This window comes from Camelina sativa, chromosome 8 (genome assembly GCF_030686135.1).
Source record: "Camelina sativa cultivar CO46 ecotype springtype chromosome 8, ASM3068613v1".
Lineage (NCBI taxonomy): Eukaryota > Viridiplantae > Streptophyta > Magnoliopsida > Brassicales > Brassicaceae > Camelina > Camelina sativa.
The window spans coordinates 2,945,107-2,956,969 of record NC_141887.1 but is presented as its reverse complement, the minus strand read 5'-3'; the positions used below and the strand labels follow the sequence as shown (position 1 = coordinate 2,956,969).

At 36.2% G+C, this 11,863-nt stretch overlaps 3 protein-coding genes across 5 annotated transcripts; all 3 read left to right on the top strand.

Moving 5' to 3' along the window:
- Positions 1-171: 171 nt before the first annotated feature.
- LOC104705894 (LOB domain-containing protein 41-like) lies at positions 172-1,442 on the top strand. Of its 3 annotated transcripts, none has more exons than XM_010421987.3 (3): positions 172-341; positions 508-718; positions 821-1,442. In XM_010421987.3, the coding sequence occupies exons 2-3, from the start codon at positions 529-531 to the stop codon at positions 1,288-1,290; spliced, it is 660 nt and encodes a 219-aa protein (XP_010420289.1). In that variant the 5' UTR covers positions 172-341; positions 508-528; the 3' UTR covers positions 1,291-1,442. The 3 variants fall into 3 exon arrangements, with proteins under 3 accessions (XP_010420289.1, XP_010420287.1, XP_010420288.1); XM_010421985.3 differs by having other exon boundaries at positions 499-718; XM_010421986.3 differs by having other exon boundaries at positions 199-341; positions 515-718.
- Positions 1,443-4,155: 2,713 nt separating this feature from the next.
- LOC104705895 (putative carboxylesterase 17) lies at positions 4,156-5,554 on the top strand. Its single transcript, XM_010421988.3, has one exon. The coding sequence runs from the start codon at positions 4,287-4,289 to the stop codon at positions 5,313-5,315; it is 1,029 nt and encodes a 342-aa protein (XP_010420290.1). The 5' UTR covers positions 4,156-4,286; the 3' UTR covers positions 5,316-5,554.
- A 2,158-nt stretch (positions 5,555-7,712) lies between these two features.
- On the top strand, positions 7,713-11,744 carry LOC104705897 (T-complex protein 1 subunit zeta 2-like). The gene is made up of 15 exons (XM_087463548.1): positions 7,713-8,007; positions 8,125-8,188; positions 8,560-8,695; positions 8,952-9,103; positions 9,192-9,239; positions 9,384-9,476; positions 9,655-9,761; positions 9,855-9,969; positions 10,049-10,132; positions 10,438-10,642; positions 10,739-10,833; positions 10,965-11,033; positions 11,125-11,232; positions 11,329-11,447; positions 11,541-11,744. Exons 1-15 carry the CDS (start codon positions 7,874-7,876, stop codon positions 11,617-11,619), a joined length of 1,608 nt encoding a protein of 535 aa, XP_087319674.1. The 5' UTR covers positions 7,713-7,873; the 3' UTR covers positions 11,620-11,744.
- The last annotated feature ends 119 nt before the right edge of the window (positions 11,745-11,863 follow it).

The following is an 11,863-nucleotide window of genomic DNA, read 5'->3' as shown; positions in this document are numbered from 1 at the left end:
ATTTCTCAAATTTGTTTGAAAAAACCGAGGGCGAACAGAGTCTCGCCCACAGTCACAACAAAAAATTGAAAACTAGAAGCTGCGGATGTATGGTTTTGGACTTGGACATGTAGAAAAGTGGTTTTTTTTTAGGGAAAGTTTATTTCATGTACAGTCGTTACTAGTTAAAATATGACCAATGGGCAATGGCGTAAGAATTGGATAGAAAAACTAGGTGGGTGGTTTCAAACACCACCTGCATATAATGCGGCGAGTCGACCAAACCTAATACGCATACGCTCGGTCGTGGTTACTATGTGCCTTGAGTAACCTGTCTTCTTCTTCTTCCTCCTCTCTTTTTGGTAACCTTACTAATTCTTCTCTCTGTTTTGTTACTCTCTTTGTCGCAAAAGTCCAGGGGCTTTCTCCCGCCTCCCACGCATGCAAAATCTCAAATTAATTTTTTTTTGGTTTAAATATATAAAACTAAATACTCAGTTTCCATTATTAATGTCTAAGATCTTGAAGTAAACAGAAAGGAATCAAGATATGAGGTTGAGCTGTAATGGATGCAGAGTTTTGAGAAAAGGGTGTAGTGAGAATTGCAGTATAAGATCATCTTTGGCTTGGATCGAATCACCTAAATCTCAGGCCAACGCAACCGTGTTTCTCGCTAAGTTCTACGGCCGTACTGGTCTCGTCAACCTCATCAACGCCGTTCCTAATCATCTTCGTCCTGGTAATTATTAGTTGTATATGACTCTCCATAGTCTAGTCCAAGATTTGGTGAAATAACACAACGACACCGTTTTTGGGTATATAAACTTTTGTATTGTTGCAGCCATATTCCGATCGCTGTTGCACGAAGCTTGTGGGAGAATCGTGAATCCGATCTACGGTTCGGTTGGTTTACTGTGGTCTGGAAGTTGGCAGCTTTGTCAAGCACCTGTCGATGCGGTTTTAAAAGGTGAAGCCATCACGCCGATCGCTACGGATACGGCGGCGAACGGTCAAGGTCCGCCGATAGAAGTCTACGACATTCGTCATATCTCCTCCAAGGAAGAGAACTCCGGCGAAAATGGCTCGAGCCATCATCGGAAACGTTACAAGACCCGACGGGCTAAACCTAAGCGGAAGGAGAAATCTATTACAGATCACGAGTCGTCGTCGTCGTTGAGCCACCACCAGTCTGAAAGCAATGGGAAAGAGACGGTTAAGTTTCCGGTCGAGCTAGAGTTGAAGCTGGGGATTGAACCGGTTTTGAATCACGTTGTTGTTGTTCCGGTTAAGAAGAGGAGGATGGGTGTGTAAAGAACAAGACTGTATCTTTAAAAGATAGATAGAAGTCAGTTACGATATAGACACATGTCAAAATTGTATTGGATTGTCATGTGTTGTAACTTGTAAGAAGTACATTGAGCGAGCGTACATATTAATAAACTCATTGGTCACTGATTCTTTTTTATATGGCGTTAATTAGGGGTTTCTCTGTTAATTTATTTGTTCCTTGATCTGTAAGTTTAGTCACTGCGGGTAGATTACTAAAACGGTACAGTATAATCTTAATTGACGATTCTTGAATGGTTTCGATAGGGACAAGGTCGACGATTCATAAATGCAGCAGCCCGTCTAGAGCCAAAGGTAAAAAAAATACACTTGGATGACAGGATGAGTGCGTGCGTGTGTGTGTGTGACTAATAAAAATCTTTTGATAGTGTCTGCCAAAAACTGGATCACATGATTTCTTGCGCCACACTGACCAGGTATATAATGAGTTGCTTACAATTCACCTAACTTGAAAACAAAGCCGGCTTCATATATGATATATACGTGTACAAACCTAGGAGCCCTTTAATTTGAACGGTAATTAAATATGGTTGTATATTATGGTGCAGAGACTAGGAGAAAGTATAGCCTTTGTTCAACTTGCTTTTTGGTATGATACACAGACCACAGTGGCAACGAATTGGCACAGCGGCCACAGGCCTGAAGAGGACTTGTTGCAACTCCAAATCACAGCAGTAGAGAATGAAGCAATGAAACGGGTTTGTTTTAATCGTAGAAAAACAGCTGAAAGCAATGGATTCGAGAGAAGGGCTGTACGAACAGTTGGCTGCAAACTATCTTCTCGATCACATACAACAATAATTTTTTTTTTCTTTGGGGGTCGTAAAGTGGTTACATATTATTTTCCTATAGAGAATCAAATGTCTTGTTATGGTTACTTTTTGCTGTTTTACACAGATGGGGTGATTGATTTGTACCTACCTTTCGTTACAAAAAAAAAAGAGTATATAACTCACTAAGTCACTATAATCATTTCCTAAAACACTACGAATTCAAGATTTTTTTGTCTATATACTTGCATCTTTCGTATGAGCCTTGTAGAGTGGCTAAAGAAACACACAAAATTGTTACTTTGAGATTTTTTTTAATTTTTCCGTCAAACATACCAGATTTAGATTAATACGTAACAACCAATACATTGTTTCTAACGTCCCACCAGTGGCTATAACCAAGGTGGTGGCCAACTGCAGTTTACTCAAGATTTCTTATACAATTGTTTACTTTCTTTTTTTTTCCGAATATGGTTAATTTCCACGAAACTACGCTCCTTTATTAATCTACACGCCTTTTGTATGTTGTTTATTTGGGCAAAACCTTTCTCCGCCACGGTTAAGACAGGGGGGAAGAATAAGAGAAGTAAATATTCTTATCGAATGAAAAATCCATTTGGTGCCTTCAAAGAGAATATTAGAAAAGCTCGAATATTACAAAGATAAACTATAGTCAAAATCACTTCTCCAAAGATTTTTTCACACGGTTTAAAAATTGTGCCTGTATAATAAGGGAAACATGATCAAAGATTCAACAAAGCTAAACATTATTTATTGTTAGAAAAAGTACGAAGAGAAGTGAATACATAGGAGATAATATTATTATAACTAATCAAAATTTGTAAATTGTAAGCTTAATATTTTTGAAAAAGGGTGCTTAATGTTTACATTTGTTTTCCAATGAACATAACAAATTACAATGAAAAGATAAAACAATTACAGAAATGTAAAAGAATATTCGAAGGGGAATATATCATAAGAATTTTAGAAGATTTGTGAATTGTACTTGCCCATTAGAATCTTTGCCGACTTTATGTTCTTTTGACTTCTCTACTTTTGTTTGGTTATTCACCTATATAAAAAACAAAAACCAATTTTTTCCACATTGTTATTATGCATTCAAGTATATAACTAAACATTTCAATTTTATTGTTCTTCCGAGGCTTCCGAAAGCTTTTGTGGGTATAACCAAACTATACTATGCATCTCAAGAAGTTGAAAAGCGATTATTATTCGCCCTCTAGTAAAGTTGATACAGTATTTGATATCTAACTACCTATAAAATGGAAAATGTAAAGAAGAGAGAAATAAATTTACAGTTTGAGAAATGATTATATCCATTTTTCTTGTGGCTATTGGGTAGATCATGTAGATAAATAATATATATGGATAAAAATCCTCGAGAAGGACAAACAATAGTCTTGAGTTCCACTTTGTAATGATACATTATAAGAAGTGATGGAACAACTCGAATTGTTTGGGATCAAATCAACTGAAGCTCAACTTACAATCATTTAACTATTCATAATACAACGACTGGCAATAATATTATTATTCTTTTGGGATAACTCCTCTTCTATGTTTTCATGTAAGCATTTTTTTTTTGACGGTAATATTCCTTGCAATATGAAAAAGTTCCACGTGATATAATTCCTTTTGTAATGTCAACACCTTAACAATATGATTATGGTATTTTGTCCTGTTTTTGTATGGCTTTTTGTTATTTAGTCTTGGTCTTTTGGGATTGGGATTATTAATAACTAAATCAAAACCTAATTCAGTGTATATTGATAATTTGATACGATTCTAATACGAACTACGTTATAATACGTTTAGTCTCAGTATTCATATATGTAATAATAAATTTATGTTCTAAAAGTAAGAACTAGAGTCGTGATGTAATATTATGACAGGTTTGGAGTGGTGAAGATTCACCCACTTGATCTAGATCAAGGATCTATATTCCCATCTATACTATAGTCATAGATGCTATATATGACAATAAAAATCCGAATTTCCAATCGAAAATTCCGTAAATTATATTATAGAGTTGTTTTTTAAAAAAAATATTTAAGAAAATGAAAGTATCTTTGATAAATTTCTCTATATAAAGAACTTGGATGAATCTCACATCTCACTCAATCCAAACTAAACCAACAATACTACACTTCATAGTCCAAAAAAACCCCTATGGCAACCATTTCCTTCTCTCACAACCACCAATCCTCAGACAACCGTCGTGGCGGAACCCACCACCACCGTCATGGACCCGTCGTGGAAGAGATCGAAGGGCTCATCAAAGTTTTCAACGACGGATGCGTCGAAAGACCTCCCATAGTCCCCACCGTCTCACCCACTCTTCACCCATCTGCCAAAGCCACAGCCTTTGACATCAAACTATCTAACGACACGTCAGTACGTGTCTACGTCCCCGACGCCGCAGCTTCGCCGTCCGTTACTCTCCCTCTCCTCGTTTACTTCCACGGCGGTGGCTTCTGCGTTGGCTCCACCGCTTGGAGTTGCTACCACGACTTCTTGGCCAGCCTAGCCGTCAAAACACGTTGCGTCGTCGTCTCGGTGAATTACCGTTTAGCTCCTGAACACCGTCTCCCGGCGGCATACGACGACGGCGTTAGCGTCCTCTCGTGGCTAGTTAAGCAACAAATATCTCACGGAGGATATTCTTCTTGGGTGAGTAAATGTAATCTTTCGAACGTTTTGTTGGCCGGAGATAGCGCCGGAGCCAACATAGCTTACCAAGTCGCCGTTAGAGTGACCGCCAGTGGCAAATACGTGAATAGTTTAAACCTCAAGGGCATAGTTCTGATCCACCCTTTCTTCGGCGGCGAATCAAGAACGTCCTCGGAGAAACAACAACATCACTCCAAGTCATCGGCTTTGACTCTTTCTGCTTCCGACGCGTATTGGCGCCTGGCTCTGCCACGTGGAGCGAGTAGAGATCATCCTTGGTGTAACCCTCTGGTCATAAGCTCGGCGGGAGCGAAGTTACCAACGATGCTGGTGTTCATGGCGGAGTTTGATATACTAAAAGATAGAAACTTGGAGATGTGTAGAGTGATGAGAAGCCATGGGAAGAGAGTTGAAGGTATTGTTCATGGAGGTGTTGGTCACGCTTTTCATATTCTCGACTACTCGTCGGTGTCACGTGATCGAATCCACGACATGATGTGTCGTCTTCACAACTTCATACATCCATAATCCTTCCCTAAAACTTTTTTTTGGCAACCTTTTAATATGGTTTTTTAATGCTGGACGTCGAAATAATAATAGAAACGTGAAATATTGTGTTACTTTAATTGTGAATTAAAGTAAGTTGCTTTGTACGTAGTTTTCTCAGTGGATGTGATTAGTATAAATTAGTACGATTCCTCCTGTCATATTTGGATAAATTGTGTAATTGTCATATATATATATATAAGGTTTTGTTTGTGTTCAAATAGATGGTCTTGTACATTTAAATTACGTATCCACTGCATGACTAATGTAGTTTTTTTTTTTTGGGTCAAACAAGATTTTCATTACTTAAGTCCTAAAAAAGGATAGTTCATACAAACAAAAGCTAAAAAAATACAATAAAAATAAAGTTAATGGTTCCATGATTTATCTAAAAGAATGCTCAACTTTAAGAGGCTTGCAGCGTTTGAAAGATCTTTTGGGACCATAGCGGATTCAACCATGAAGATAGGTTTCGCAAAATCTTGAACCAACAAGATGTTATAGACTTGGTTCCTCGCCGACAAGAGAAAATTCAAAAACAGACCTATAGGGTGCTTTAATCTTTTAGGCTCATATCTCAATGCTTTAGGTGTAGTTACAATCAGGAAACACAAATGATAAACACAAATCCGTAACAAAGCAGTTTGCCAAATGACTAATGTAGTTTAGTTACTATTTTGTTTAAGTGAAAATGAAGGACAGTTTTTTTTTCTTTTACCCAAAAAAATAATTTTATTACTTTGTAGGAAAAAAAAAAGCTAAGAAAAGAGTTAGAATCTACCTTTTGTTTTCCAGCACTTCTATAATTGTTCTCATAGTTGACTTTGATAACTTTGCCTTCGTGACAGAGACCCATACAAATGTTGTAGAGGATAAACAATTAATAGACTATTTCATTACAGTTTTAAGAATCATAAAGTTAAGTCATTCTTAAAATCCTTTCTTTTAAAACTCAATCTTTTGCTTTAAAAACTCTGATTACAGTTATTAGATACTGTTTATTCACGAGGTTAGGTTTATGTATATTTCACACCAATACATTTTGGAATCGAGTAAAGAACGAAAAACCAAAAAAAAAACGAATTGACTCAATCAATTCATGTATGGTCCCAAGCTCCAAAATGCATAAAAGAAGATGATATATATTCCCTGCTTCTTTGTTCACTTTTTGACGGGGCTTTGTTCATATGGAGTGTTTGGTACGAAATTACTATTGACAACAATCACCAAGAAAAAACAAAGTTGGTATCAACATCAAAAACTTAAATTCGATACGTGCGTATCCCAACCAAAACAGGAATGGTATCACATATCGATAAGGTTGTATCTGTTCGGACCGGTCTATTACGGCTATACGCAGAACCAGCCCAGACCGGAAGCTGGTGAAGCAAAAGCTTTAAGCATCATTTTTTTTTTGTAATTTTAGGGGCATCAATTTTTAGTTTGTACGTCTGAATTGTCTTCTACCTTTTATTATCTCTTCTTTTTATTTGTTTTATATTTGGAGTCTAGTTACTTAAAGTATACATTTTTGATTTTATATCATATTAACGTGTTACTCTTAGTCTTAGCTATTATAAGTTTTTTTTCTTCTCTTGGTTTCTAAAATTTAAATAAGTACTTTTTAAAATCCATCTTTCGAAGCTTTGAATCCAAAATTTTAACAAATTACTTATAAACACATTTTGACCAAAAAATATATCAAAAATATTACAATGCATATTGCCATAGATGTTTTGGATTTTTTAGTACTCTTTTTTGTTCTTCAAACACTTTAAATTCTTATAATATGCTTAATTTATTTCATAATATACTTATATTATCTTATGTATATAGAAAAAAGAAGTCAGTGGGCAACAATTTTTGACCATGCTTAAGGCATCATTTACCTACGGACCGGCCCTGGCTATACGTATATGTCATGCGCTTAGCTTATATAACACATTGTGGTTTGGACACATATCTAACTGGTGTGTTTGAGTCCAGTTAATGTCAAATCAACTAGTAAATTTAATTCAATAATTCATCATCTTTATTTTGTTGTAGGATACTTTTTAAAGCATGTATTCAAAACAGTTCAGTTGCTAACTGTAGTAGTTATATATTTGATGATCAATAACATGATATTTTTTCAATATCCTAATTAAACTACAAATCAAATGATCAAATCTATCAAAATTTAATGAATGACAATATTATACTGAGTGTTTAAATAAGTACAGACCTAATAATTTTTGGATCTAAATCTATATTATGTTAATTTTTCGTCAATTGATAAACGAATGGTATTTTTGATTATTAAAGTAATATTTGGCTAAAAACGTAAAACATATGATAATGTTGGTGAAAATTTGTAATTTACGTTAAATCGAAGTCTCCATACCAATTAGAGTCTCTCAACATCGGCTTCTCTTTCTTTGTTTTTCTTCATCAAAAATTTTAAAAACCCAGAAAGCCCTAAAAAAAAAAACCAAGCTCTCTCTCTCTCTAGTTCAGTCCCCAGTTCTTCTCTTTGAGTGCTCTCGTCAAGGTTATCGAAAATGTCTGTGCGAGTTCTGAATCCTAATGCGGAGGTTCTCAACAAATCGGCGGCGCTTCATATGACAATCAACGCCGCCAAGGGTTTGCAGGATGTGCTCAAGTCGAATCTCGGTCCTAAAGGAACTATCAAGATGTAATTTTTATCTCCTTTTTGATTGATTTAATCTGATCTATGTTCACTGTTCTTCATTTTCCCAGATGTTTCTTTTTTGCTTACTTACCTTCCGATTTGTTGCTCACTTCGATGTAGGCTTGTTGGTGGTTCGGGAGATATTAAACTTACCAAGGATGGGAACACGCTTTTGAAAGAAATGGTTAGTTTGAGAATATAAATCTAGATCCTACTGATCTGTTTGAATCGAGCTCTGTATTGCTCTTTAGTGACTTGTGTCATGTAATATTAGATTCTAGGAGGATTGGTTTGATATTGAGTATGTTAATAGTTAAGAGACTATGTAGCAATCTTTCTTGAGGATATATAAGGTTGTAGATTTTTTTTTTTTTTTTTTAGTGTAGGAGTCTGATTAGGTATATGTGTGTTGTCAGCATTGTGATAGAGATGAAAAGACGAAAGCCTTAAGATAGTGTTGGAAAATGAACTGTGTTGATAAGGGTTACTGTTATTGCTCTTAACAAGTCATCTTGGTTAGATGATGCTTACACGTTTACTTCTTAACTGTTTCAGCAAATTCAGAACCCAACAGCCATTATGATTGCGAGGACAGCCGTCGCACAGGATGACATAAGTGGTGATGGTACTACTTCCACTGTCATCTTCATTGGTGAGCTTATGAAACAGTCTGAACGCTGCATCGATGAAGGTAATAAGTCGCTATGTTAGCTGAAATTATGTACCTTATCTTACATTAAATTTGTGAGAGTTCGTTAGTTTTATGCTCCTCTATGCTTGTTCTTATTTTATTACTCAATCTGTGGACCTACAATTTATATTCAACGACGTTGATTTGCCAAGTTTTGTTTATATTGGATGTAGAAATGGTCATAACTGGTGGCAGTATAAACTGGTATCTATTTTTTGTAGCCAAAATCTTAATGAAGGTTTTATAAATGTATCAGGTATGCATCCACGTGTCCTAGTTGATGGTTTCGAGATTGCTAAGAGAGCCACGCTTCAATTTCTTGAGAACTTCAAGACCCCTGTGGTTATGGGTGATGAAGCTGATAAAGAGATCCTAAAAATGGTTGCCAGAACAACACTAAGAACAAAGGTTTTCTTCATTTTTATGATCTATTTTTCTTTTTATTTAATTCTTCTCTTTGCTTTCTAATTTCGATTTACTCTTGTGGCTTGTGTAGTTGTACGAAGGCTTGGCTGATCAACTGACTGACATTGTCGTTAATTCAGTGAGTTAATCGATCTCTATTAGAATCTCAGTAATGCTTTTCACTTTTTTTTCTCTCACACAGATGAGGACTCATCTAAGCACTAAGATTGGGTTTCAAGCGCCTATTTTTGTCGTCTAATTATCTACTTTCCGCATATTTCAGGTTCTCTGCATCCGAAAGCCTGAGGAAGCTATTGATCTGTTTATGGTGGAAATAATGCACATGCGTCACAAATTTGATGTTGACACACGATTGGTATGTCTTGACGTGTGTGGTTTACTGTAAAATAGTTCCCACAAATCATTATAGGTTTATATTTGAAAAATTTGCGAGTACGTAATGAAATATTTTTTTTTCCTGTTATGCTTAAATGCTTTCATAGTATGAAAGATTCATAGTTTAGGACCTGTTTATTGATTCAATCCTGAATTAGGTTGAGGGGCTTGTTCTGGATCATGGTTCAAGACACCCTGACATGAAAAGACGCGCAGAAAACTGCCACATCTTAACTTGCAATGTGTCATTGGAGTATGAGAAGAGGTGTGTAATATAATTCTTTGGTCAATTCAGTGAAGAGAAAATAATAGTATGTATGTTTTTGGTGATGTAGACTAATATTTCTTTATCTATCAGTGAAATTAATGCAGGATTTTTCTACTCTAATGCGGAGCAGAGGGAAGCCATGGTTACCGCAGAGAGGCGATCTGTTGATGAAAGAGTGAAGAAAATAATTGAGCTGAAGAAGAAGGTGGGACTGAGACCATTTCTCCCAACTGTATTTTATAACATCGTAAAAAATAATAATACATGTTTTGTTTCTCATGCAGGTGTGTGGTGATAATGACAACTTTGTTATCATAAATCAAAAGGGTATTGACCCACCATCACTGGATCTTCTTGCTAGAGAAGGGGTAAGCTACTTCTGTATTTTCTTGCTTCGACACCAATTTTATAAATAGCTGACACTGTTTTTATCCGATAAATAGAAACAATAAGAAGAATGCTAAGAAAGAATCTGTTGTTAAGTGAATTGAAATTGATAATAGTGTTCAAAGAGTAGTTCTTCCGTCGATATACAATAATCCATGGAGACGATTGGCAGAAGTGGTTTTGGTTATGGCCTTCTGGGCCACTGACTGAGCTTGTCTCTTCTTTTGTACCTAATTTCTCTTGTATAGAGGCTGTTGAATCTAATTGCCATTCCTTATCTGTCCAGATTGTTGCTCTTAGAAGAGCAAAGAGGAGGAATATGGAACGTTTAGTTTTGGCCTGTGGTGGAGAAGCTGTAAATTCTGTTGACGACTTGACCCCTGAGTCTCTTGGATGGGCTGGACTTGTCTATGAGCACGTTCTTGGGGAGGAAAAGTACACCTTTGTGGAGCAAGTGAGGAATCCTAATTCATGTACCATCCTCATAAAAGGTATTACGCCGACTTCTATGGCTTCATTAAGTTTTGAAGTTTCATATATTCTTTTATTAGTTTTGGTGTTCATTCATGATTTCTTGGGTTTTCTAGGGCCTAATGATCACACTATTGCCCAAATTAAGGACGCTGTTCGTGATGGTCTAAGATCGGTTAAGAACACCATAGAAGACGAGTGTGTTGTGTTAGTAAGTACCTTACAATATCTTGAAGTATTTTGTTAACCTTGCTTTGCGTTTCTCTGCAACGTCAAAGAGATGGTTAATTCATGCATAAAATGTTTTGTGGTATGTTGATGTGCGGTTGCATCTTTCTGTAGGGAGCAGGAGCTTTTGAAGTTGCAGCAAGGCAACACTTAATTAATGAAGTCAAGAAAACCGTTCAAGGGGTAAACTGATTTCACTCGTACTTAAATTCTCGAGCATAAATAAATGCATCTCAAATATTCTAAATTACTAATACTATCATGAACATTGCAGCGTGCCCAACTTGGCGTTGAAGCTTTTGCTAATGCCCTTCTCGTGGTGCCTAAGACACTCGCAGAAAATGCAGGTCTTGATACCCAAGACGTGATCATTTCTCTAACTGTATGCATTCATCTCTTATATGATCTTCTATAAACTGATATCAATTGTGGACAGAATAGAGATTTTATAATTGCTCATTGTAATGCGCTTATACAGAGCGAGCATGACAAAGGGAACGTCGTGGGACTGAACCTTCAGGATGGTGACCCAATTGACCCGCAGCTGGCTGGTATATTCGACAATTACTCAGTGAAACGCCAGCTTATCAATGCAGGGTAATGTTCGAAACAACCAGCCAATTCTAATAAAGTTCTGGGTTTCTGTTGAAGCCATATCAATAACAGGCTATTTGTTTGTTTGTGTTGCAGGCCAGTAATTGCGTCACAATTGCTTTTGGTGGACGAAGTGATTCGTGCAGGAAGAAATATGAGGAAGCCTACTGCTTGAAGTCCTTTGCTTTTAACTCGCTTTCTGCTTTCTAAGCACCTCAAATTTTTGTTTCTTGGTGTATTAAATCCTGAATGTTGTGAAACCTCTGTTTTTTTAATTATGAGAATCATCTTTGAATCTGATCTCTAGAATTAGTGGATTTTTGCAAAATGAGAAAAATGGGAATACATTATCTATTACTCCCTCTGTATCATAATAGATGATTTTCTAGGATTTTCATCAAGATTAAGAAAAATAATAA

Bases quoted from the DNA above. Each gene is read 5' to 3' on its own strand.
- LOC104705897 (XM_087463548.1), top strand. From the start codon at position 7,874: ATGTCTGTGCGAGTTCTGAATCCTAATGCGGAGGTTCTCAACAAATCG. The intron at 9,970-10,048 runs GTGGGACTGAGA...TTTCTCATGCAG, and splicing joins TAATTGAGCTGAAGAAGAAG to GTGTGTGGTGATAATGACAA. The intron at 10,643-10,738 runs GTATTACGCCGA...TGGGTTTTCTAG, and splicing joins ATGTACCATCCTCATAAAAG to GGCCTAATGATCACACTATT.
- LOC104705895 (XM_010421988.3), top strand. From the start codon at position 4,287: ATGGCAACCATTTCCTTCTCTCACAACCACCAATCCTCAGACAACCGT.
- LOC104705894 (XM_010421987.3), top strand. From the start codon at position 529: ATGAGGTTGAGCTGTAATGGATGCAGAGTTTTGAGAAAAGGGTGTAGT. The intron at 719-820 runs GTAATTATTAGT...GTATTGTTGCAG, and splicing joins TCCTAATCATCTTCGTCCTG to CCATATTCCGATCGCTGTTG.